The 27,188-nt window shown below is 50.7% G+C and overlaps 1 protein-coding gene across 1 annotated transcript in view; it reads right to left on the reverse strand.

Moving 5' to 3' along the window:
* Nucleotides 1-13,503, reverse strand: part of LOC137360135 (alpha-2-macroglobulin-like) — a gene marked incomplete at its 3' end in the record, with an annotated part of 212,639 nt that extends 199,136 nt beyond the window's left edge. Inside the window, exons 1-6 of the mRNA XM_068025692.1 lie at nucleotides 13,386-13,503; nucleotides 11,599-11,782; nucleotides 11,130-11,298; nucleotides 10,070-10,122; nucleotides 5,611-5,631; nucleotides 4,250-4,415 (exon numbers count right to left, since the gene is read on the reverse strand). Of these exons, the coding sequence (XP_067881793.1) occupies nucleotides 4,250-4,415; nucleotides 5,611-5,631; nucleotides 10,070-10,122; nucleotides 11,130-11,298; nucleotides 11,599-11,782; nucleotides 13,386-13,441 (649 nt within the window). The remainder of the gene's footprint in view (nucleotides 1-4,249; nucleotides 4,416-5,610; nucleotides 5,632-10,069; nucleotides 10,123-11,129; nucleotides 11,299-11,598; nucleotides 11,783-13,385) is intronic.
* Nucleotides 13,504-27,188: the final 13,685 nt, after the last annotated feature.

Here is a 27,188-nt window from a genome sequence, read left to right on the forward strand (position 1 = left end):
AACCTCCTCCAGTCCCCTACAACCCTCCCTATCTCTGTAACTACCTCCTGCCCCGACAACCCTCCCTATCTCTGTAACCTCCTCCAGCCCCTACAACCCTCCCTATCCCTGTAATCTCCTCTGCACCCGACAACCGTTCCTATCTCTGTAACCTCCTCCAGCTACCTACAACCCTCCCAATCTCTGTAATCACCTCTGTACCCGAAAACCCTCCCTATCTCTGTAAACACCTCCAGCCTCCTACAACCCTCCCTATCTCTGTAACCTCCTCCAGTCCCTGCAGCCCTCCCTATCTCTGTAACCTCCTCCAGCCCCTAAAACCCTCGCTATCTCTGTAACCTCCTCCAGCCCCTACAACCCTCCCGATCTCTGTAACCTCCTCCAGCCCCTACAACCCTCCCTATCTCTGTAACCTCCTCCAGCCCCTACAACCCTCCCGATCTCTGTGACCTCCTGCAGCCCTCTACAACCCTCCCTATCTCTGTAATCTCCTCTATACCCGACAACCCTCCCTATCTCTGTAACCACCTCCAGCCCCTACAACCCTCCCTATCTCTGTGACCTCCTCCAGCCTCCTACAACACTCCCTATCTCTGTAACCTCCTCCAGCCTCCTACAACACTCCCTATCTATGTAACCTCCTCCAGCTCCAACAACCCTCCCTATCTCTGTGACCTCCTGCAGCCCCTACAACTCTTCCTATCTCTGTAACCTCCTCCAGACCCTACAACCCTCCCTATCTCTGTAACCTCCACCAGCCCTCTACAACCCTCCCTATCTGTGTGACCTCCTCCAGCCCCTACAACCCTCCCTATCTCTGTAACCTCCTCCAGCCTCCTACAACTCTCCCTATCTCTGTAACCTCCTCCAGACCCTACAACCCTCCCTATCTCTGTAACCTCCACCAGCCCTCTACAACCCTCCCTATCTCTGTGACCTCCTCCAGCCCCTACAACCCTCCCTATCTCTGTAACCTCCTCCAGCCTCCTACAACCCTCCCTATCTCTGTAACCTCCTCCAGTCCCCAACAACCCTCCCTATCTCTGTAACCTCCTCCAGCCTGCAACAACCCTCCCTATCTCTGTAACCTCCTCCAGTTCCCTACAACCCTCCCTATCTCTGTAACTACCTCCAGCCCCGACAACCCTCCCTATCTCTGTAACCTCCTCCAGCCCCTACAACCCTCCCTATCTCTGTAATCTCCTCTGCACCCGACAACCCTTCCTATCTCTGTAACCTCCTCCAGCCCCTACAACCCTCCCTATCGGTGTGACCTCCTCCAGTCCCTACAACCCTCCCTATCTCTTTAACCTCCTCCAGCACCTACAACCCTCCCTATCTCTGTGACCTCCTCCAGCCCTTACAACCCTCCCTATCTCTGTAACCTCCTCCAGTCCCTACAACCCTCCCTATCTCTGTAACCTCCTCCAGCCCCCTACAACCCTCCCTATCTCTGTAATCTCCTCTATACCCGACAACCCTCCCTATCTCTGTAACCACCTCCAGCCCCGACAACCCTCCCTATCTCTGTAATCTCCTCTATACCCGACAACCCTCCCTATCTCTGTAACCACCTCCAGCCCCTACAACCCTCCCTATCTCTGTAACCACCTCCAGTCCCCTACAACCCTCCCTATCTCTGTAACCACCTCCAGCCCCTACAACCCTCCCTATCTCTGTAACCACCTCCAGTCCCCTACAACCCTCCCTATCTCTGTAACCACCTCCAGCCCCTACAACCCTCCCTATCTCTGTAACCACCTCCAGTCCCCTACAACCCTCCCTATCTCTGTGATCTCCTCCAGCCATGACAACCCTCCCTATCTCTGTAACCACCTCCAGTCCCTACAACCCTCCCTATCTCTGTGATCTCCTCCAGCCATGACAACCCTCCCTATCTCTGTAACCACCTCCAGCCCCTACAACTCTCCCTATCTCTGTGATCTCCTCCAGCCATGACAACCCTCCCTATCTCTGTAACCACCTCCAGTCCCTACAGCCCTCCCTATCTCTGTAACCTCCTCCAGCCCCTAAAACCCTCGCTATCTCTGTAACCTCCTCCAGCCCCTACAACCCTCCCTATCTCTGTAACCTCCTCCAGCCCCTACAACCCTCCCTATCTCTGTAATCTCCTCTATACCTGACAACCCTCCCTATCTCTGTAACCACCTCCAGCCCCTACAACCCTCCCTATCTCTGTAACCACCTCCAGTCCCCTACAACCCTCCCTATCTCTGTGACCTCCTCCAGCCTCCTACAACCCTCCCTATCTCTGTAACCACCTCCAGTCCCCTACAACCCTCCCTATCTCTGTGACCTCCTCCAGCCTCCTACAACACTCCCTATCTCTGTAACCTCCTCCAGCCTTCTACAACCCTCCCTATCTCTGTAACCTCCTCCAGCCACTACAACCCTCCCTATCTCTGTAACCTCCTCCAGCCCCTAAAACCCTCGCTATCTCTGTAACCTCCTCCAGCCCCTACAACCCTCCCTATCTCTGTAACCTCCTCCAGCCCCTACAACCCTCCCTATCTCTGTAATCTCCTCTATACCTGACAACCCTCCCTATCTCTGTAACCACCTCCAGCCCCTACAACCCTCCCTATCTCTGTAACCACCTCCAGTCCCCTACAACCCTCCCTATCTCTGTGACCTCCTCCAGCCTCCTACAACCCTCCCTATCTCTGTAACCACCTCCAGTCCCCTACAACCCTCCCTATCTCTGTGACCTCCTCCAGCCTCCTACAACACTCCCTATCTCTGTAACCTCCTCCAGCCTCCTACAACACTCCCTATCTATGTAACCTCCTCCAGCCCCAACAACCCTCCCTATCTCTGTGACCTCCTGCAGCCCCTACAACTCTCCCTATCTCTGTGACCTCCTGCAGCCCCTACAACCCTCCCTATCTCTGTAACCTCCTCCAGCCTCCTACAACCCTTCCTATCTCTGTAACCTCCTCCAGTCCCCAACAACCTTCCCTATCTCTGTAACCTCCTCCAGCCTGCAACAACCCTCCCTATCTCTGTAACCTCCTCCAGTCCCCTACAACCCTCCCTATCTCTGTAACTACCTCCAGCCCCGACAACCCTCCCTATCTCTGTAACCTCCTCCAGCCCCTACAACACTCCCTATCTCTGTAACCTCCTCCAGCCTCCTACAACCCTCCATATCTCTGTAACCTCCTCCAGCCCCTACAACCCTCCCTATCTCTGTAACCTCCTCCAGCCCCTACAACCCTCCCTATCTCTGTAACCTCCTCCAGCCCCTACAACCCTCCCTATATCTGTAATCTCCCCTATACCCGACAACCCTCCCTATCTCAGTAACCTCCTCCAGTCCCCTACAACCCTCCCTATCTCTGTAACCTCCTCCAGCCCCTACAACCCTCCCTATCTCTGTAACCTCCTCCAGCCTCCTACAACCCTCCCTATCTCTGTAACCTCCTCCAGCCTCTAGAACCCTCCCTATCTCTGTAACCTCCTCCAGTCCCCTACAACCCTCCCTATCTCTGTAACCTCCTCCAGCCCCTGTAACCCTCCCTATCTCTGTAACCTCCTCCAGCCTCCTACAACCCTCCCTATCTCTGTGCCCTCCTCCAATCCCCCTACAACCTTCCCTATCTCTGTAACCTCCTCCAGCCCCTGCAACCCTTCCCATCTCTGTAACCTCCTCCAGCCTCCTACAACCCTCCCTATCTCTTTAACCTCCTCCAACCCCTACAACCCTCCCTATCTCTGTAACCTCCTCCAACCCCTACAACCCTCCCTATCTCTGTAACCTCCTCCAGCCTCCTACAACCCTCCCTATCTCTGTAACCTCCTCCAGCCTCCTACAACCCTCCCTATCTCTGTAACCTCCTCCAGCCTCCTACAACCCTCCCTATCTCTGCCCTCCTCCAATCCCGGCCTCTTGACCATCCCCCGATTGCCATCGCTCCACCGTTGAGGCCGTGCCTTCAGCTGCCTGGGGCCCTAAGCTCTGGAAATCCCTCCCTCAACCTCTCCGCCTCTCTCTCTCTCTCTCTCTCCTCCTTTGAGACACTCCTGAAAACCTCCCTCTTTGACTGAGCTTTCTGTCACCTGACCCGAATCTCTCCTCACGTGTCTCGGTGTTAAATCTGCTGTGATGTACATTCCTGGGAAGCTCCCTGGGATGTTACAGGCGATATATAAATCGGGGGGGGTTGTTATGGAGGAGGGGGTTGGAGAGTCTGGGAGTCTCTCTGGACCAGAGTCGAAGACTCCTTACCGTACTCCTGCACGCTGAAATGATGATGCACTTTCCCACGAGTCTTCTTCACTTCGATCGTGTAAAACCCCTTGAGTGGCTCAGGCATCAGGTCAAAGGTCAGATCTGCAATCCCCTGCCTCGGCTCCACGTCCCTCCACTGACCAATGCGGTTCCCCTGTGGGTCCTGAGGGATTAAACGGTCCCAGTGTATCAATATTCCCTCCCTTCCTCGCCCTCCCTTCCTCTCCCTCCGTTTCTCTTTCTCTCCCTTTCTCATTCCCCATGTTTCTCTCTATCTATCTCTCCCCGTTCCCTCTGCCACACGGAGAATGAGGGTTGTGTCACTCCCCTCCCATACCCTCCCCTTCACCCTCCTCATGGTCCTGGCTTTGACCGTTAAATATCGTCAACAGCCTTAACATCCATTATCGAGGGAAACAGGCTAAAGCAGGGGCACTGAGGGAAATTATATACAACCCTCCCTCACCCCCACTTCTCCCCACTTCCCCCTCATCCCCACCTCTCCCCACTTCCCCCTCATCCCTTCCCCTACCCCACCCCATTCCTGGGATCAGGTTAGCTCACCACAGGCCTGGAATGGAGCCTGGGCCTTTCCTGCTTTGTGTGTGGGGGGCTCAGTACCACACAGGGTATGGGATCAGGTTAACCCAGCACAGGCCAGGAATGGAGCCTGGGCCTTTCCTGCTGTGTGTGTGTGTGTGTGTGTGTATGTGTGTGTGTGGGCACAGTACCACACCGGGTGTGGGATCAGGTTAGCCCAGCACAGGCCGGGAATGGAGCCTGGGCCTTTCCTGCTCTGTGTGTGTTGGACTCAGTAACACACCAGGTATGGTATCTGGTTTACCCAGCACAGGCCTGGAATGGAGCCTGGGCCTTTCCTGCTCTGTGTGTGAGGGGCTCAGTACCACACAGGGTGTGGGATCAGGTTAACCCAGCACAGGCCGGGAATGCAGCCTGCGCCTTTCCTGCTGTGTGTGTGTGTGTGTGTGAGAGTGGGGCTCAGTACCACACCGGGTATGGGATCAGGTTAACCCAGCACAGGCCGGGAATGCAGCCTGCGCCTTTCCTGCTCTGTGTGTTGGACTCAGTACCACACTGGGTATGGGATCAGGTTAACCCAGCACAGGCCGGGAATGGAGCCTGGGCCTTTCCTGCTCTGTGTGTGTTGGACTCAGTAACACACCAGGTATGGTATCTGGTTTACCCAGCACAGGCCTGGAATGGAGCCTGGGCCTTTCCTGCTCTGACTGTGGGTCTCAGAACCACTCTCTGTGGGCTGGGGAGCTGAAATCTGCCCTCCTGACTTTCAGATTTGAGACGAGTTGACGTTGGGATCTTGAGTTGGAAAATAAACTCACCAACATGGTGACAAGTGGATGCTGGAAAAGAAACAAACAAGAGGTCAAGTTACTGCGGAGGTTCAATTATCACCAGAACAACAAGTAACAGTTTCAAATGGTCCTGAGGACAGGGAGCGAGGGCACTCAGAAGGGATGGGAGCAGGGCTTAGGAAAGGAGGGGTGGGTGGAGGAAGCTTCAGACAGAGGGACAGAGGGACCGGAATGACGAGCAAGTTCCATAGAGTGAGGTCAAGGATGGAGGGTCTACCAGAGAAAGCAAGAGGGAGGGAGAGAGAGAGAGAGAGACAGAGAGAGAGAGAGACAGAGAGAGAGAGAGACAGAGAGAGAGAGAGACAGAGAGAGAGAGACAGAGAGAGAGAGACAGAGAGAGAGTCTGTCGATAGATAGAGAGTGAAATACAGAAACAGAAATATAGAAATGGAGAGAGGGATGGACGGAATGATGGAGAGATGGATGGATGGAATGAAGGAGAGAGGGATGGACGGAATGAAGGAAAGATGGATGGACGGAATGAAGGAGAGATGGATGTACGGAATGAAGGAGAGATGGATGGATGGAATGAAGGAGAGATGGATGGACGGAATGAAGGAGAGATGGATGGACGGAATGATGGAGAATTGGATGGACGGAATGATGGAGAGATGGATGGACGGAATGGAGGAGAGATGGAGGGACGGAATGATGGAGAGATGGATGGACGGAATGAAGGAGAGATGGATGGACGGAATGATGGAGAATTGGATGGATGGAATGATGGAGAGATGGATGGAATGATGGAGGGAAGGGTGGACAGAATGATGGAGGGATGGATGGATTGATGGGGAGATGGATGGACGGAATGATGGAGGGATGGACGGAATGATGGAGGGAAGGATGGACAGAATGATGGAGAGATGGATGGATTGATGGAGGGATGGATGGAATGATGGAGGGAAGGATGGACAGAATGATGGAGAGATGGACGGAATGATGGAGGGAAGGATGGACAGAATGATGGAGGGAAGGGTGGACAGAATGATGGAGAGATGGATGGATTGATGGGGAGATGGATGGACGGAATGATGGAGGGAAGGGTGGACAGAATGATGGAGAGATGGATGGAATGATGGAGAGATGGATGGACGGAATGATGGAGGGAAGGATGGACAGAATGATGGAGAGATGGATGGATTGATGGAGGGATGGATGGAATGATGGAGGGAAGGATGGACAGAATGATGGAGAGATGGACGGAATGATGGAGGGAAGGATGGACAGAATGATGGAGGGAAGGGTGGACAGAATGATGGAGAGATGGATGGATTGATGGGGAGATGGATGGACGGAATGATGGAGGGAAGGGTGGACAGAATGATGGAGAGATGGATGGAATGATGGAGGGAAGGGTGGACAGAATGATGGAGAGATGGACGGAATGATGGAGGGAAGGATGGACAGAATGATGGAGAGATGGATGGATTGATGGAGGGATGGATGGAATGATGGAGGGAAGGATGGACAGAATGATGGAGAGATGGACGGAATGATGGAGGGAAGGATGGACAGAATGATGGAGGGAAGGGTGGACAGAATGATGGAGAGATGGATGGAATGATGGAGGGAAGGGTGGACAGAATGATGGAGAGATGGACGGAATGATGGAGGGAAGGATGGACAGAATGATGGAGAGATGGATGGACGGAATGATGGAGGGAAGGGTGGACAGAATGATGGAGAGATGGATGGATTGATGGGGAGATGGATGGACGGAATGATGGAGGGATGGATGGAATGATGGAGGGAAGGGTGGACAGAATGATGGAGAGATGGATGGAATGATGGAGGGAAGGGTGGACAGAATAATGGAGAGATGGAAGGACAGAATGATGGAGAGATGGATGGATTGATGGGGAGATGGATGGACGGAATGATGGAGGGAAGGGTGGACGGAATGATGGAGGGATGGAAGGACAGAATGATGGAGAGACGGATGGATTGATGGGGAGATGGATGGACGGAATGATGGAGGGAAGGGTGGACGGAATGATGGAGGGATGGAAGGACAGAATGATGGAGAGACGGATGGATTGATGGAGGGAAGGGAGGACAGAATGATGGAGAGATGGATGGATTGATGGAGGGAAGGGAGGACAGAATGATGGGGAGATGGATGGACGGAATGATGGAGGGAAGGGTGGACAGAATGATGGAGAGATGGATGGATTGATGGAGGGAAGGGAGGACAGAATGATGGAGAGATGGATGGATTGATGGAGGGAAGGGAGGACAGAATGATGGAGGGATGGAAGGACAGAATGATGGAGGGAAGGGTGGACAGAATGATGGAGAGATGGATGGATTGATGGGGAGATGGATGGACGGAATGATGGAGGGATGGATGGAATGATGGAGGGAAGGGTGGACAGAATGATGGAGAGATGGATGGAATGATGGAGGGAAGGGTGGACAGAATGATGGAGAGATGGATGGACAGAATGATGGAGGGAAGGGTGGACAGAATGATGGAGAGATGGATGGACAGAATGATGGAGGGAAGGGTGGACAGAATGATGGAGAGATGGATGGATTGATGGGGAGATGGATGGACGGAATGATGGAGGGAAGGGTGGACGGAATGATGGAGGGATGGAAGGACAGAATGATGGAGAGACGGATGGATTGATGGAGGGAAGGGAGGACAGAATGATGGAGAGATGGATGGATTGATGGAGGGAAGGGAGGACAGAATGATGGGGAGATGGATGGACGGAATGATGGAGGGAAGGGTGGACAGAATGATGGAGAGATGGATGGACAGAATGATGGAGGGAAGGGTGGACAGAATGATGGAGAGATGGATGGATTGATGGGGAGATGGATGGACGGAATGATGGAGGGAAGGGTGGACGGAATGATGGAGGGATGGAAGGACAGAATGATGGAGAGACGGATGGATTGATGGAGGGAAGGGAGGACAGAATGATGGAGAGATGGATGGATTGATGGAGGGAAGGGAGGACAGAATGATGGGGAGATGGATGGACGGAATGATGGAGGGAAGGGTGGACAGAATGATGGAGAGATGGATGGATTGATGGAGGGAAGGGAGGACAGAATGATGGAGAGATGGATGGATTGATGGAGGGAAGGGAGGACAGAATGATGGGGAGATGGATGGAATGATGGAGGGATGGACGGAATGATGGAGGGATGGAAGGACAGAATGATGGAGAGATGGATGGATTGATGGGGAGATGGATGGACGGAATGATGGAGGGAAGGGTGGACAGAATGATGGAGAGATGGATGGACAGAATGATGGAGGGAAGGGTGGACAGAATGATGGAGAGATGGATGGATTGATGGGGAGATGGATGGACGGAATGATGGAGGGATGGATGGAATGATGGAGGGAAGGGTGGACAGAATGATGGAGAGATGGATGGAATGATGGAGGGAAGGGTGGACAGAATGATGGAGAGATGGAAGGACAGAATGATGGAGAGACGGATGGATTGATGGGGAGATGGATGGACGGAATGATGGAGGGAAGGGTGGACGGAATGATGGAGGGATGGAAGGACAGAATGATGGAGAGACGGATGGATTGATGGGGAGATGGATGGAATGATGGAGGGAAGGGTGGACAGAATGATGGAGAGATGGATGGATTGATGGAGGGAAGGGAGGACAGAATGATGGAGAGATGGATGGACAGAATGATGGAGGGATGGAAGGACAGAATGATGGAGAGATGGATGGAATGATGGAAGGATGGATGGAATGATGGAGGGAAGGGTGGACAGAATGATGGAGAGATGGATGGATTGATGGAGGGAAGGGAGGACAGAATGATGGAGAGATGGATGGAATGATGGAGGGATGGACGGAATGATGGAGGGAAAGGTGGACAGAATGATGGAGAGATGGATGGAATGATGGAAGGATGGATGGAATGATGGAGGGAAGGGTGGACCGAATGATGGAGAGATGGATGGAATGATGGAGGGATGGATGGAATGATGGAGGGAAGGGTGGACAGAATGATGGAGAGATGGATGGATTGATGGAGGGAAGGGTGGACAGAATGATGGAGAGATGGATGGAATGATGGAGGGATGGACGGAATGATGGAGGGATGGAAGGACAGAATGATGGAGAGATGGATGGATTGATGGGGAGATGGATGGACGGAATGATGGAGGGATGGAAGGACAGATTGATGGGGAGATGGATGGAATGATGGAGGGAAGGGTGGACAGAATGATGGAGAGATGGATGGAATGATGGAGGGAAGGGTGGACAGAATGATGGAGAGACGGATGGATTGATGGGGAGATGGATGGACGGAATGATGGAGGGAAGGGTGGACAGAATGATGGAGAGATGGATGGATTGATGGGGAGATGGATGGACGGAATGATGGAGGGATGGAAGGACAGAATAATGGAGAGACGGATGGAGGAATCGGTCTCACCTTTTCCTGAACCGGGATGAAATTCTCGTTCAATGTAACAATCCTGAATTTCACTGAAAGACAAATAAAGATGCACAGTAAGATTCCAAGCCCCGAATCCCAGTCCAGTCTGGAGTACGAATCACTGGCAGAGCATTTTAGTATTAGTGATCATAATTGAGTTAAATTTAGTGTCCTGATGGAAAAGGATAAAGATAGATAAACGAGGGAATGTTTTAAATGTTGGGCCTCAGGAGGTGCCTGGGGGTTAGCCTTGCTGTACCTGCATGATAACCTTCTCCATTCCTTGTACAAGCAGACCCAAATCTCTCTGCACATCGACACTTACAAGTTTCACACCTATTTAAAAATAATATTCTGCCTTTCTCTTTTTACAACCAAAGTGAACAACGTCACATTTCCCGACATTATAATCCATTTTCCATCGTGTTGCCCGCACTTAACCTGTCTATATCTCTTTGTAGCCTCTCTACATCCTCCCCGCAGCTTACCTTTCCACCGAACTTTGTATGATCAGCAAATGTAGATACATTACTCTCTATCTCTTCATCCAAGTCATTAATATAGAGTGTAAATAGCTGACAGAAGTGGTGACAAGTTGGATATACATTTGGCTCAGAGGTAGGAAGCAGAGATGAAAGGTCGATGGGTGTTTTTGAGACTGGGGGTGGGGTCTGTTTCCAGTGAGGTGCAGCAGGGCTCGATACTGGGTCCGTGCTTTTTGTGGTATCTATCAATGATTGGACAGGAGGTGGGTTACTCACTGCAGAATTCCCAGCCTCTGACCTGCTCAAATAGCCACAGTATTTATTATAGGGCTACTCCAGTTCAGTTTCTGTTCAATGGTCACCCCCTTCCCTAGGATGTTGATAGTGGGGGATTCAGTAATTGGTGATGGGGAGATACTTTCTTGTTTTGCTGAGATGGTCTTGTTGTGAGATCTTTCCCAGTGACACATCTTGTCCTGATCATTGAGAATTGCCTCTGTTATGATAGTACCTCCCTCCCTCCCTCCCTCCCTCCCTCCAGAGCCCTCCTGTCCATCAGCCTGAAGCCTCACCTGACTGTCCGGGTTTGTAAATCGCCTTGTCAGTCTGGATGAATGTCAATGTGTCATATCTCTTCAAGAGGACCATCTTCGTCTGGTTGAAGATAACATTTCCCACTGAGCCAATCACAGTGACACTGATCAAGGATTCAATGTCTGGACCAATAACATTATCCTCCACCTGTACAGGAAAGACAGCATGACAGCAGTTCAACATAGGAGACCAGGAACAGCAGGAGGTGATTCAGCTCCTCCAGAGGGTACGGAATCTCTACTCTCAGCCTCTAGGGAGGAGGCATTGAGGTTGGGGATATGTTAGGATGAGTCTAGACGACAGCAAAGCGAGGTTGAGGGGAGGGAGGAAATGCAGAGGAAAACTGGAGTGTGAGGGGAATGAGGAACGAGAGGGGAGGCGGGAGGGAAATGGTGCACAGGAAGACGATACACACCCGGGGGAACGACCGAGCTATCTGAGACTTACAGTGAACTTGAAGCAATTCTGTCTTCCGTTCCCCATCAGTTCCTCCTGGAAGAGAGTCTTGTTTGTCTTCTCGTCCTGAATGGTCAGTTTGAGGGAGATGGATTCATTGCCAGAGAGAATTAGCACGCAAACCTTCTCCAGTGTGTCCGTGCGTAACTCCGCTGGGATCAGAACCACATAGTGTCTGGAAATGAAGGGAGATGACTTAAACAAAGGGTGTGGGGCAAAAATATTAACCCGCCCGAACTCTGGGGTGTCCTCACCCAACCCCCGAACTGTGGGGTATCCTCACCATCACCCTTCCACCACTGCACCCACCAATCTGCACGGTTTCCATCACTGGGAAGTTGGGATCAATGCTCAGTGGATTTGGATGATGTGGAAATAGATGGATCAATGAGCTTTCATCGATCCCGTCAGTCTCAGGGACCTTGTACACAGTTCAGGAAGAGGTTTGTGTAACCAGCTGATGACCTCCCATCCTCACTGTGTGTCCTTCTCTGAAGTGTCGTCCAGGGGCTGTCGAGATGGACTCTGTTTACACTGAGCAAACACACATTGAAGACTTACAACATCAGAGAGCGTGGGAGTTCGCCAAGGGTATTCGAAAGGCAAGAAGGATAACAAGTTATCGGGATTGATGCCAGAACTGTCATGGAAAGATCCCATTCCTAACAACATGGGGACACGGATTCGGGAATCTCGTCAAACTGTTAAAACACAAGGGATCCCAGCCAATCTATTTCCACTCTCCCCCTCACTCCCCACACCCTTTAATATCCCACCCAGTCTAATCCCACTCTCCCCCCTCACTCCCCGTACCCTTTAATATCCCACCCAGTCTAATCCCACTCTCCCCCTCACTCCCCACACCCTTTAATATCCCACCCAGTCTAATCCCACTCTCCCCCTCAGTCCCCACACCCTTTAATATCCCACCCAACCTAATCCCACTCTCCCCCTCACTCCCCACACCCTTTAATATCCCACCCAGTCTAATCCCACTCTCCCCCTCACTCCCCACACCCTTTAATATCCCACCCAGTCTAATCCCACTCTCCCCCCTCACTCCCCACACCCTTCAATATCCCACCCAGTCTAATCCCACTCTCCCCCTCACTCCCCACACCCTTTAATATCCCACCCAGTCTAATCCCACTCTCCCCCTCACTCCCCACACCCTTCAATATCCCACCCAGTCTAATCCCACTCTCCCCCTCACTCCCCGTACCCTTTAATATCCCACCCAGTCTAATCCCACTCTCCCCCTCACTCCCCACACCCTTTAATATCCCACCCAGTCTAATCCCACTCTCCCCCTCACTCCCCACACCCTTTAATATCCCACCCAGTCTAATCCCACTCTCCCCCCTCACTCCCCATACCCTTTAATATCCCACCCAACCTAATCCCACTCTCCCCCCTCACTCCCCACACCCTTTAATATCCCACCCAGTCTAATCCCACTCTCCCCCTCACTCCCCACACCCTTTAATATCCCACCCAGTCTAATCCCACTCTCCCCTCACTCCCCACACACTTTAATGTCACCGGTCTCTCTCCCACACTGCACCTGGTCTCTCCCTCCCTGCCGGTTCTCTCCCTACCCCCGGTCTCTCTCTCTGTTCCTCCCTGCTGACTCTATCTCTCCCTCCCGGGTCTCTCTCTCCCCCCGGTCTCTCTCTCTCTCCCTCCATACTGGGTCTCTCTCTCCCTCCCCCCAGTCTCTCTCTCTCTCTCCCCCCTCGGGTCTCTCTCTCCCTGCTCCCTCTCTGGACAATACTCACGCTCCTGCTTTCACTGCCCCCAGCAGTAGACAGACCAGGATTGCCCGAGCCTGCATGTTGTTGTTGCTTCTCTCTCTCTCTCTCTCTTTCCGTCTCTGCCGAATCCCCAAAAGGATCTGATTCTAAGCTCCTGGTCACTGGTTAACTCAGGCGGAGGTCACTGAACCAGCTAACATTTCAACATCAGCACTGATCAAACTCAGGAAAGGGCAACACGCCCTATTTACAGAGAGTGACCTCAGATAACAGTTTACCATGATAGTGGAGAGAGTGAGTGTGAGAGAGAGAGAGAGAGGAACAGAGAGCGACACACATAGGCAGAGAGAGCGAGAGAGAGAGAGAGAGAGACAGGGAGAGGCTGAAAGGGAGAGTCAAAGGAATAGAGTGGGAGGAGGAGATGGAGTGAGAGAGAGAGAGAGAGACAGAGAGACAGAGATAAAGAGTTGGGAGAGGGAGAGTGAGAAAAGGACAGAGACTCTGTCTGCTTCTCTCTATCTGTCTCACTCTCTGTCTGCCTGTCTCTGTCTGCCTTTCTCTCTCGCTCTCTCTGTCTGTCTCTCTTCTCCCTCTGTCTGTCTCTTTCTCTGTCTGCCTCTGTCTGCCTGACTGTCTCTCGCTCTCTGTCTGTCTTTCTCGCTCTCTGTCTGTCTCCCTCGCTCTCTCTGTCTGTCTCTCTCGCTCTCTGTCTGCCTGCCTCTGTCTCTGTCTGTCTCTGTCTATCTCTCTTCTTTCTGTCTCTGTCTGTCTCTCTCACTCTCTATCTACCTGTCTCTGTCCGTCTCTCTCACTCTGTCTGCCTGTCTCTCTCTCTCTCTCTCTCTCTCACACTGTCTGCCTGTCTCTCTCTCTCTCTCTCTCTCTCTCTCACTCTCTGTCTGCCTGTCTCTCTCTGTCTCTCTCACTCTCTGTCTGCCTGTCTCTGTCTGTCTCTCTCTGTGGATAGTGTGGAAAGCTGTTGTAGGTTGCAACGGGACATTGACAGGATGCAGAGCTGGGCTGAGAAGTGGCAGATGGAGTTCAACCTGGAAAAGTGTGAAGTGATTCATTTTGGAAGGTCGAATTTGAATGCAGAATACAGGCTTAAAGACAGGATTCTTGGTAGTGTGGAGGAACAGAGGGATCTTGGGGTCCATGTCCATCGATCGCTCAAAGTTGCCACCCAAGCTGATAGGGTTGTTAAGAAAGCGTATGGTGTGTTGGCTTTCATTAACAGGGGGATTGAGTTTAAGAGCCGCGAGGTTATGCTGCAGCTCTATAAGGCCCTGGTTCGACCACACTTGGAATATTGTGTTCAGTTCTGGTCGCCTCATTATAAGAAGGATGTGGAAGCTTTAGAGAGGGTGCAGAGGAGATTTACCAGGATGCTGCCTGGACTGGAGGGCATGTCCTACGAAGAAAGATTGAGGGAGCTGGGGCTTTTCTCATTGGAGCGAAGAAGGATGAGAGGTGACTTGATAGAGGTGTACAAGATGATGAGAGGTATAGATAGAGTGGATAGCCAGAGACTTTTTTCCAGGGTGGAAAGGGCTATCACCAGGGGGCATAATTTTAAGGTGATTGGAGGAAGGTTTCGGGGAGATGTCAGAGGTATGTTCTTTACACAGAGAGTGGTGGGTGCGTGGAATGCACTGCCAGCGGTGGTAGTAGAAGCAGATACATTAGGGGCATTTAAGCGACTCTTGGATAGGTACATGGATGATAGTAGAATGAAGGGTAGGTAGTTAGTTTGATCTTAGAGTAGGTTAAATGTTCGGCACAACATCGTGGGCCGAAGGGCCTGTACTGTGCTGTACTGTTCTATGTTCTATGTCTCTCTCTCTCACTCTTTGTCTGCCCATCTCTGTCTGTCTGCCTCTCTCTCTCACTCTTTGTCTGCCCATCTCTGTCTGTCTCTCTGTCTCTCTCACTCTTTGTCTGCCCATCTCTGTCTGGCTGTCTCTCTCTGTCTCTCTCTCACTCTTTGTCTGCCCATCTCTGTCTGTCTGTCTCTCTCTCACTCTTTGTCTGCCCATCTCTGTCTCTCTCTCTCTCTCTCTCACTCTTTGTCTGCCCATCTCTGTCTGTCTGTCTGTCTGTCTCTCTCACTCTTTGTCTGCCCATCTCTGTCTGTCTGTCTGTCTCTCTCACTCTTTGTCTGCCCATCTCTGTCTCTCTCTCTCTCTCTCTCACTCTCACTCTTTGTCTGCCCATCTCTGTCTGTCTGTCTGTCTGTCTCTCTCACTCTTTGTCTGCCCATCTCTGTCTGTCTGTCTGTCTCTCTCTCTCTCACTCTTTGTCTGCCCATCTCTGTCTGTCTGTCTGTCTGTCTCTCTCACTCTTTGTCTGCCCATCTCTGTCTGTCTGTCTGTCTGTCTCTCTCACTCTTTGTCTGCCCATCTCTGTCTCTCTCTCTCTCTCACTCTTTGTCTGCCCATCTCTGTCTGTCTGTCTGTCTGTCTGTCTCTCTCACTCTTTGTCTGCCCATCTCTGTCTGTCTGTCTGTCTCTCTCACTCTTTGTCTGCCCATCTCTGTCTGTCTGTCTGTCTGTCTCTCTCACTCTTTGTCTGCCCATCTCTGTCTGTCTGTCTGTCTCTCTCTCTCACTTTTTGTCTGCCCATCTCTGTCTGTCTGTCTGTCTGTCTCTCTCACTCTTTGTCTGCCCATCTCTGTCTGTCTGTCTGACTCTCTCTCTCACACGTTCTGTCTCCCTGTTTCTCCCTCAGAAGAGGGACACAAGCGGAGGCCATTTGGATGCTGCAGCCTCTTCCTCCATTCCACGAGATGACTCCTTCAGGAAATCAGAAATAGGATCATGAGCTGACCATTCGGCCCCTCGAGCCTGTACTGCCAAACAGTGCAGTCGTGGCTGCTATTTTGCCTCAGCTCCAGTTTCCCGCTGAATCCCCATATCCCTCTCTCTTTGGAGATCAAAGCTGCGGGTGGATTCACCGTGGAGCATCTGCGATGCTGAGGACGTCGTGCATAGCACGTTTAGGGAGGTGGTCACCCCGCAGGTACTGGGGGAGGGCGATGACCTCCCAGGGGAAAGCAGCAACAGCCGAGTTCGTGGCACCGCGGAGGGATCTGCCGCATAGCAGGGGAGGAAAAATGTTTGGAAGAGCTATAGTGATAGGGGATTCTCTCGTAAGGGGTTTCTGTGGCCTCAAACGAGACTCCAGGATGGTATGTTCCCTCCCTGGTGCTGGGGTCAAGGATGTCTCTGAGCGACTGCAGGATATTCTGAAAGGGGAGGGCGAGCAGTCAGAGGCCGTGGTCCATATTGGTACTTACGACATAGGCAGGAAGAGAGATGAGGTCCTGCAAAGTGAATATAGGGAGTTAGGCAGAGGGTTAAAAAGCAGGACCTCTAGGGTTGTAATCTCAGGATTACTCCCTGTGCCACGTGCTAGTGAGGGTAGGAATAGGAGGATTAGGCAAATGAATGCGTGGCTGAAGAGCTGGTGTAGGCGGGAGGGCTTCAGCTACTTGGATCATTGGGATCTCTTCTGGTGCAGAGGTGACCTGTACAAGAGGGTCGTGTTGCATCTAAACTGGAGGGGGACCAATATCCTTGCGGGGAGGTTTGCTAGTACTGCTCGGGAGGGTTTAAACTAGTCTTGCAGGGGGTGAGACCCAAAGTAGTGGTCTCTCAGATGAGATAGTTGAGGCAAATGTACAGTTTAAAGCAAGCAAGTCCAGTAGGCAGGCTGGGCAGGGGCAGGACAGGGAGCGTGGAAGGTCTGGTAGGCTAAACTGCATTTACTTTAATGCAAGAAGCCTTACAGGTAAGGCAGATGAACTCAGAGCATGGATCGGTACATGGGATTGTGATATTATTGCTATTACGGAAACGTGGTTGAGGGATGGGCAGGACTGGCAGCTCAATGTTCCGGGGTACCGATCTTTCCGGCGTGACAGAGGTGGAGGTAAGAGAGGAGGGGGAGTTGCACTATTGATTAGGGAGGACATCACGGCAGTACTTAGAGAGGATATCCCAGGGGGAACGTCCAGCGAGGCCATATGGGTAAAACTTAGAAATAAGAAAGGGGTGATCACTTTGATGGGATTACACTATAGGCCCCCCAATAGTCAGAGGGAAGTGGAGGAGGATATATGTAGGGAAATCACAGATAGGTGTAGGAATTATAGGGTTGTGATTTTAACTTCCCTAATATTGACTGGGACTGCCTTAGTGCTAAGGGATCAGATGGGGAAGAATTTGTTAAGTGTGTCCAGGATAGTTTTCTGAAGCAGTATGTGGATGGCCTTACTAGAGAAGGGGCTACACTCGACCTCCTCTTAGGAAATGAGGATGGGCAGGTGGTTGATGTGTCAGTGGGAGAGCACTTTGGGACCAGTGACTATAACTCTATTAGCTTCAAGGTAGTTATGGAAAAGGATAGGACTGGTCCTCAGGTTGAAGTCCTAAATTGGGGGAAGGCTAATTTCGATGGCATCGGACAGGAACTCTCAAATGTTGAATGGGAGAGGCTGTTTACAGGTAAAGGGACGTCTGACAAGTGGGAGGCTTTTAAAAGTGAGATAGGAAGAGTTCAGGGCCGGCATGTTCCTGTTAGATGGAAGGGCAAGGCTGGCAAGTTTAGGGAACCTTGGTTGACGAGAGATATTGAGGGTCTGGTCAGGACAAAGAAGGAGGCACATGTCAGGTATAGGCAGCTGGGATCGAGCGAGTCCCTCGAGGAGTATAAGGGATGTAGGAGTACACTTAAGAAGGAAATTAGGAGAGCGAAAAGGGGCCATGAGATTTCCCTGACAGATAAGATAAAGGAGAATCCTAAAAGATTCTATAAGTATATTAAGAGTAAAATGGTAGCTAGGGAGAGAGTAAATCCCCTTAAGGATCAGTGTGGCAATCTATGTGTGGAGCCACAGGAAATGGGCGAGGTCTTAAATGAATACTTCTCGTCCGTATTTACCGTGGAGAAGGTCATTGAAGCTAGTGAGTTTAAGGGAGGGAACAGCGATATCCTGGAGCATATCAACATTACAAAGGAGGAGGTGTTGGAGGTTTTGAAGTGCATTAAGGTGGATAAATCCCCAGGGCCTGACCAGGTGTATCCTAGGATGCTATGGGAAGCAAGGGAGGAGATTGCTGGGGCCCTGGCAGAGATTTTTGTATCATTGTTAGCCACAGGTGAGGTACCGGAAGCCTTGAGGATAGCTGATGTTGTGCCATTATTTAGGAAGGGCAGCAGGGATAAGCCAGGGAACTACAGGCCGGTGAGCCTTACATCAGTGGTGGGAAAGTTATTGGAAGGGATTCTGAGAGACAGGGTTTATGTGCATCTGGAAAGGCAAGGTCTGATCAGGGATAGTCAGCATGGCTTTGTGCGTGGGAAATCATGTCTCACGAATTTGATTGAGTTTTTTCAGGAGGTGACCAAGAGGATTGACGAGGGCAGGGTGATGGACGTTGTCTACATGGACTTTAGCAAGACCTTTGACAAGGTCCCGCATGGTAGTCTGGTCCAGAAGGTTCGAACACATGGGATCCAGGGTGAGCTAGCAAATTGGATACAAAATTGACTTGGTGACAGGAGGCAGAGGGTGTTAGTGGAGGGTTGTTTTTCAGATTGGAGGCCGGTGACCAGTGGTGTGCCGCAGGGATCGGTGCTGGGCCCTCTGTTGTTTGTCATATATATTAGTGACTTGGATGTGAATGTAGGGGGCATGATTAGTAAGTTTGCAGATGACACCAAAATTGGTGGTATAGTGAACAGTGAAGAAGGTTGTCTAAGGTTTCAACAGGATATAGATCAACTGGGAAAGTGGGCAAGGGATTGGCAAATGGAATTTAACGCAGACAAGTGCGAAGTGATGCATTTTGGGAAGTTAAACCAGGGCAGGACATATACAGTGAATGGCAGGGCCCTGGGGAGTGTTGTTGAGCAGAGAGACCATGGGGTGTAAGTGCATAGTTCCCTGAAAGTGGCAACACAGGTAGACAGGGTGGTGAAGAAGGCGTATGGCATGCTTGCCTTCATCGGCCGAGGCATTGAGTACAAGAGTTGGGACGTCATGTTACAGTTGTACATAACGTTGGTTAGGCAGCATTTGGAGTACTGTGTGCAGTTCTGGTCACCGCACTACAGGAAAGATGTGATTAAGCTAGAGAGGGTGCAGAAAAGATTCACAAGGATGTTGCCTGGTTTGGAGGGCTTGAGTTATAAAGAGAGATTGGATAGGCTGGGTCTGTTTTCCCTGGAGCGAAGGAGGCTGAGAGGGGACATGATAGAGGTATATAAAATTATGAGAGGCATAGATAGGGTAGATAGCCAGAGTCTGTTTCCCATGGTAGGGGTGACTAAAACTAGAGGGTATGGATTTAAGGTGAGAGGGAGGAGGTTTAAAGGGGATCAAAGGGGTAAATTTTTCACACAAAGAATAGTGGGTATCTGGAATGAGCTGCCAGAGGAGGTGGTGGAGGCAGGAACAGTAGCGACATTTAAGAGGCATCAGGACAGGTACTTGAATGAGAAAGGTATAGAGGGATATGGAAGGCAGATGAACTTAGAGCTTGGATTAGTACTTGGAAATATGATATTGTTGCTATTACAGAGACTTGGTTGAGGGAAGGGCAGGATTGGCAGCTAAATGTTCCAGGCTTTAGAAGCTTCAGGCGGGATAGAGGGGGATGTAAAAGGGGTGGGGGAGTTGCATTACTGGTTCAGGAGAATATCACAGCTGTACTGCGGGAGGACACCTCGGAGGGGTCATGCAGCGAGGCAATATGGGTGGAGCTCAGGAATAGGAAGGGTGCAGTCACGATGTTGGGGGTTTACTACAGGCCTCCCAACAGCCAGCGGGAGGTAGAGGAGCAGATATGTAGACAGACTTTGGAAAGATGTAAAGGTAACAGGGTTGTGGTGGTGGGTGATTTTACCTTCCCCAATATTGACTGGGACTCACTTAGAGCTAGGGGCTTGGATGGGGCAGAATTTGTGAGGAGCATACAGGAGGGCTTCTTGAAACAGTATGTAGATAGTCCAACTAGGGATGGGGCCGTACTGGACCTGGTATTGGGGAATGAGCCCGGCCAGGTGGTCGAAGTTTCAGTGGGGGAGCATTTCGGGAACAGTGACCATAATTCCATAAGTTTTAAGGTACTTGTGGATAAGGATAAGAGTAGTCCTCGGGTGAAGGTGCTAAATTGGGGGAAGACTAATTATAACAGTATTAGGCAGGAACTGAAGAATTTAGATTGGGGGCGGCTGTTTGAGGGTAAATCAACATCTGACATGTGGGAGTCTTTCAAACGTCAGCTGATTAGAATCCAGAACCAGCATGTTCCTGTGAGGAAGAAAGACAAGTTTGGCGAGTTTCGGGAAGCTTGGATAACGTGGGATATTGTGAGCCTAGTCAAAAAGGAAAAGGAAGCATTTGTAAGGGCTGGAAGGCTAAGAACAGATGAAGCACTTAAGGAATATAAAGACAGTAGGAAGGAACTTAAACAAGGAGTTAGGAGGGCTAAAAGAGGTCATGAAAAGTCATTGGCAAACAGGATTAAGGAAAATCCCAAGGCTTTTTATACATATATAAAGAGCAAGAGGGTAACCAGGGAAAGGGTTGGCCCACTCAAGGATAGAGATGGGAATCTATGTGTGGAGCCAGAGGAAATGGGCGAGGTGCTAAATGAGTACTTTGCATCAGTATTCACCAAGGAGAAGGACTTGGTGGATGATGGGCCTAGGGAAGGGAGTGCAGATAGTCTCAGTCATCTCATTATCAAAAAGGAGGTGTTGGGTGTCTTGCAAAGCATTAAGGTAGATAAGTCCCCAGGGCCTGATGGGATCTACCCCAGAATACTAAGGGAGTCAAGGGAAGAAATTGCTGGGGCCTTGACAGAAATCTTTGCATCCTCATTGGTACAGGTGAGGTCCCAGAGGACTGGAGAATGGCCAATGTTGGTCCTTTGTTTAAGAAGGGTAGCAAGGATAATCCAGGAAATTATAGGCTGGTGAGCCTTCCGTCAGTGGTAGGTAAACTATTAGAGAGGATTCTTCGGGACAGGATTTACTCCCATTTGGAAACAAACAAACTTATTAGCGAGAGACAGCATGGTTTTGTGAAGGGGAGGTCGTGTCTTACTAATTTGATTGAGTTTTTTGAGGAAGTGACGAAGATGATTGATGAAGGAAGGGCAGTGGATGTTATCTATATGAACTTCTGTAAAGCCTTTGACAAGGTCCCGCATGGCAGACTGGTGCAAAAGGTGAAGTCACACGGGATCAGAGGTGAGCTGGCAAGATGGATACAGAACTGGCTCGGTCACAGAAGACAGAGGGTAGCAGTGGATGGGTGTTTTTCTGAATGGAGGGATGTGACTAGTGGTGTTCCGTAGGGATCAGTGCTGGGACCTTTGCTGTTTGTAGTATATATAAATGATTTGGAGGAAAATGTAGCTGGTCTGATTAGTAAGTTTGCGGACGACACAAAGGTTGGTGGAGTTGCGGATAATGATGAGGATTGTCAGAGGATACAGCAGGATATAGATCGGTTGGAGACTTGGGCGGAGAAATGGCAGATGGAGATTAATCAGGACAAATGTGAGGTAATGCATTTTGGAAGACCTAATACAGGTGGGAAATATACAGTAAATGGCAGAACCCTTAGGAGTATTGACAGGCAGAGAGATCTGGGCGTACTGGTCCACAGGTCACTGAAAGTGGCAACGCAGGTGGATAAGGTAGTCAAGAAGGCATACGGCATGCTTGCCTTCATCGGTCGGGGCAGAGAGTATAAAAATAGGCAAGTCATGCTGTAGCTGTACAGAACCTTAGTTAGGCCCCTCTTAGAATATTGTGTGCAATTCTGGTCACCACACTACCAGAAGGACGTGGAGGCTTTGGAGAGGGTACAGAAGAGGTTTACCAGGATGTTGCCTGGTCTGGATGGTATTAGCTATGAGGAGAGGTTGGATAAACTCGGATTGTTTTCACTGGAACGACGGAGGTGGAGGGGCGACATGATAGAGCTTTACAAAGCTCTCAGCGGCATGAACAGAGTGGATAGTCAGAAGCTTTTTCCCAGGGTGGAAGAGTCAGTTACTAGGGGACATAGGTTTAAGGTGCGAGGGGCAAAGTTTAGAGGGGATGTGTGAGGCAAGTTCTTTACACAGAGAGTGGTGAGTGCCTGGAACTTGCTGCCGGGGGAGGTGGTGGAAGCAGGTACCATAGAGACGTTTAAGAGACATCTTGACAAATACATGAATAGGAAGGGAATAGAGGGATATGGGCCCCGGAACTGCAGAAGGCTTTAGTTTAGGCAGGCTTGGAGGGCCGAATGGCCTGTTCCTATGCTGTACTGTTCTTTGTTCTTTGTGTGATCTTTGACGCTCCCTTTCAGCCTCTCCCTGTCTCTCTCTCTCTCTCTAGCTCTCTCTGCCTATGTGTGTCGCTCTCTGTTCCTCTCTCTCTCTCTCTCTCTCTCACACCCACTCTCTCCACTATCATGGTAAACTGTTATCTGAGGTCACTCTCTGTAAATAGGGGGTGTTGCCCTTTCCTGAGTTTGATCAGTGCTGATGTTGAAATGTTAGCTGGTTCAGTGACCTCCGCCTGACTTAACCAGTGAACAGGAGCTTAGAATCAGATCCTTTTGGGGATTCGGCAGAGACGGAAAGAGAGAGAGAGAGAGAGAGAGAAGCAACAACAACATGCAGGCTCGGGCAATCCTGGTCTGTCTACTGCTGGGGGCAGTGAAAGCAGGAGCGTGAGTATTGTCTAGAGAGGCAGCAGGGAGAGAGAGACTGGGGAGGGAGAGAGAGAGAGAGAGAGACCCGAGGGGGGAGAGAGAGAGAGAGAGACTGGGGCAAGGGAGAGAGAGACCCAGTAGGGAGGGAGAGAGAGAAAGACCAGGGGGGAGAGGGAGAGACCCAGTAGGGATGGAGAGTGAGAAAGACCAGGGGAGAGAGAGAGACCAGGCAGGGAGGGAGAGACCAGGGTGGGGAGACCAGGGGGAGAGAGACACCAGGTGGAAAGGGAGAGAGATCAGTAAGAAAGTCTGTCACATTCAACCTATCTCTCTATCTCGCTCTCTCTGTCTCTATGCCTCTCTGTCTCTCTGTCTAAATCTCTTGCTCTGTCTCTGTCTCTCTGCTTCTCACTCACCCTCACTCTGTCTATCTCTATCTGTTACTCTCTCTAACTCTCTCTCTCACTCTCTCTCTTTGGGGGGCTCGGTCTCTCTCTCTCTCACTCTCTCTCTCTCTGTCCCTCTCTCTCTGTCTATGTCTCTCTTATTTGCTCTGTGTCCAAGCAGGAGAGTGGGATTAGACTGGGTGGGATATTAAAGTGTGTGGGGAGTGAGGGGGAGAGTGGGATTAGACTGGGTGGGATATTAAAGGGTACGGGAGTGAGGGGGGAGAGTGGGATTAAACTGGGTGGGATATTAAAGGGTAGGGGAGTGAGGGGGGAGAGTGGGATTAGACTGGGTGGGATATTAAAGGGTACGGGAGTGAGGGGGGAGAGTGGGATTAGACTGGGTGGGATATTAAAGGGTGTGGGGAGTGAGGGGGGAGAGTGGGATTAGGTTGGGTGGGATATTAAAGGGTGTGGGGAGTGAGGGGGAGAGTGGGATTAGGTTGGGTGGGATATTAAAGGGTGTGGGGAGTGAGGGGGAGAGTGGGATTAGACTGGGTGGGATATTAAAGGGTGTGGGGACTGAGGGGGAGAGTGGGATTAGATCGGGAGGGATATTAAAGGTGTGGGGATTGAGGGGGAGAGTGGGATTAGACTGGGTGGAATATTGAAGGGTGTGGGGAGTGAGGGGGAGAGTGGGATTAGACTGGGTGGGATATTAAAGGGTATGGGGAGTGAGGGGGAGAGTGGGATTAGACTGGGTGGGATATTAAAGGGTACGGGGAGTGAGGGGGAGAGTGGGATTAGACTGGGTGGGATATTAAAGGGTGTGGGGAGTGAGGGGGAGAGTGGGATTAGACTGGGTGGGATATTAAAGGGTACGGGGAGTGAGGGGGAGAGTGGGATTAGACTGGGTGGGATATTAAAGGGTACGGGGAGTGAGGGGGAGAGTGGGATTAGACTGGGTGGGATATTAAAGGGTACGGGGAGTGAGGGGGAGAGTGGGATTAGACTGGGTGGGATATTAAAGGGTACGGGGAGTGAGGGGGAGAGTGGGATTAGACTGGGTGGGATATTAAAGGGTGTGGGGAGTGAGGGGGAGAGTGGGATTAGACTGGGTGGGATATTAAAGGGTGTGGGGAGTGAGGGGGAGAGTGGGATTAGACTGGGTGGGATATTAAAGGGTGTGGGGAGTAAGGGGGAGAGTGGGATTAGGTTGGGTGGGATATTAAAGGGTACGGGGAGTGAGGGGGAGAGTGGGATTAGACTGGGTGGGATATTGAAGGGTGTGGGGAGTAAGGGGGAGAGTGGAAATAGATTGGCTGGGATCCCTTGTGTTTTAACAGTTTGACGAGATTCCCGAATCCGTGTCCCCATGTTGTTAGGAATGGGATCTTTCCATGACAGTTCTGGCATCAATCCCGATAACTTGTTATCCTTGTTGCCTTTCGAATACCCTTGGCGAACTCCCACGCTCTCTGATGTTGTAAGTCTTCAATGTGTGTTTGCTCAGTGTAAACAGAGTCCATCTCGACAGCCCCTGGACGACACTTCAGAGAAGGACACACAGTGAGGATGGGAGGTCATCAGCTGGTTACACAAACCTCTTCCTGAACTGTGTACAAGGTCCCTGAGACTGACGGGATCGATGAAAGCTCATTGATCCATCTATTTCCACATCATCCAAATCCACTGAGCATTGATCCCAACTTCCCAGTGATGGAAACCGTGCAGATTGGTGGGTGCAGTGGTGGAAGGGTGATGGTGAGGATACCCCACAGTTCGGGGGTTGGGTGAGGACACCCCAGAGTTCGGGCGGGTTAATATTTTTGCCCCACACCCTTTGTTTAAGTCATCTCCCTTCACTTCCAGACACTATGTGGTTCTGATCCCAGCGGAGTTACGCACGGACACACTGGAGAAGGTTTGCGTGCTAATTCTCTCTGGCAATGAATCCATCTCCCTCAAACTGACCATTCAGGACGAGAAGACAAACAAGACTCTCTTCCAGGAGGAACTGATGGGGAACAGAAGACAGAATTGCTTCAAGTTCACTGTAAGTCTCAGATAGCTCGGTCGTTCCCCCGGGTGTGTATCGTCTTCCTGTGCACCATTTCCCTCCCGCCTCCCCTCTCGTTCCTCATTCCCCTCACACTCCAGTTTTCCTCTGCATTTCCTCCCTCCCCTCAACCTCGCTTTGCTGTCGTCTAGACTCATCCTAACATATCCCCAACCTCAATGCCTCCTCCCTAGAGGCTGAGAGTAGAGATTCCGTACCCTCTGGAGGAGCTGAATCACCTCCTGCTGTTCCTGGTCTCCTATGTTGAACTGCTGTCATGCTGTCTTTCCTGTACAGGTGGAGGATAATGTTATTGGTCCAGACATTGAATCCTTGATCAGTGTCACTGTGATTGGCTCAGTGGGAAATGTTATCTTCAACCAGACGAAGATGGTCCTCTTGAAGAGATATGACACATTGACATTCATCCAGACTGACAAGGCGATTTACAAACCCGGACAGTCAGGTGAGGCTTCAGGCTGATGGACAGGAGGGCTCTGGAGGGAGGGAGGGAGGGAGGGAGGGAGGTACTATCATAACAGAGGCAATTCTCAATGATCAGGACAAGATGTGTCACTGGGAAAGATCTCACAACAAGACCATCTCAGCAAAACAAGAAAGTATCTCCCCATCACCAATTACTGAATCCCCTACTATCAACATCCTAGGGAAGGGGGTGACCATTGAACAGAAACTGAACTGGAGTAGCCCTATAATAAATACTGTGGCTATTTGAGCAGGTCAGAGGCTGGGAATTCTGCAGTGAGTAACCCACCTCCTGTCCAATCATTGATAGATACCACAAAAAGCACGGACCCAGTATCGAGCCCTGCTGCACCTCACTGGAAACAGACCCCCCCCCCAGTCTCAAAAACACCCATCGACCTTTCATCTCTGCTTCCTACCTCTGAGCCAAATGTATATCCAACTTGTCACCACTTCTGTCAGCTATTTACACTCTATATTAATGACTTGGATGAAGAGATAGAGAGTAATGTATCTACATTTGCTGATGATACAAAGTTCAGTGAAAAGGTAAGCTGCGGGGAGGATGTAGAGAGGCTACAAAGAGATATAGACAGGTTAAGTGCGGGCAACACGATGGCAAATGGATTATAATGTCGGGAAATGTGACGTTGTTCACTTTGGTTGTAAAAAGAGAAAGGCAGAATATTATTTTTAAATAGGTGTGAAACTTGTAAGTGTCGATGTGCAGAGAGACTTGGGTCTGCTTGTACAAGGAATGGAGAAGGTTATCATGCAGGTACAGCAAGGCTAACCCCCAGGCACCTCCTGAGGCCCAACATTTAAAACATTCCCACGTTTATCTATCTTTATCCTTTTCCATCAGGACACTAAATTTAACTCAATTATGATCACTAATACTAAAATGCTCTCCCAGTGATTCGTACTCCAGACTGGACTGGGATTCGGGGCTTGGAATCTTACTGTGCATCTTTATTTGTCTTTCAGTGAAATTCAGGATTGTTACATTGAACGAGAATTTCATCCCGGTTCAGGAAAAGGTGAGACCGATTCCTCCATCCGTCTCTCCATTATTCTGTCCTTCCATCCCTCCATCATTCCGTCCATCCATCTCCCCATCAATCCATCCATCTCTCCATCATTCTGTCCACCCTTCCCTCCATCATTCCGTCCATCCA

This window comes from Heterodontus francisci, unplaced genomic scaffold (assembly GCF_036365525.1).
Source record: "Heterodontus francisci isolate sHetFra1 unplaced genomic scaffold, sHetFra1.hap1 HAP1_SCAFFOLD_969, whole genome shotgun sequence".
NCBI lineage: Eukaryota > Metazoa > Chordata > Chondrichthyes > Heterodontiformes > Heterodontidae > Heterodontus > Heterodontus francisci.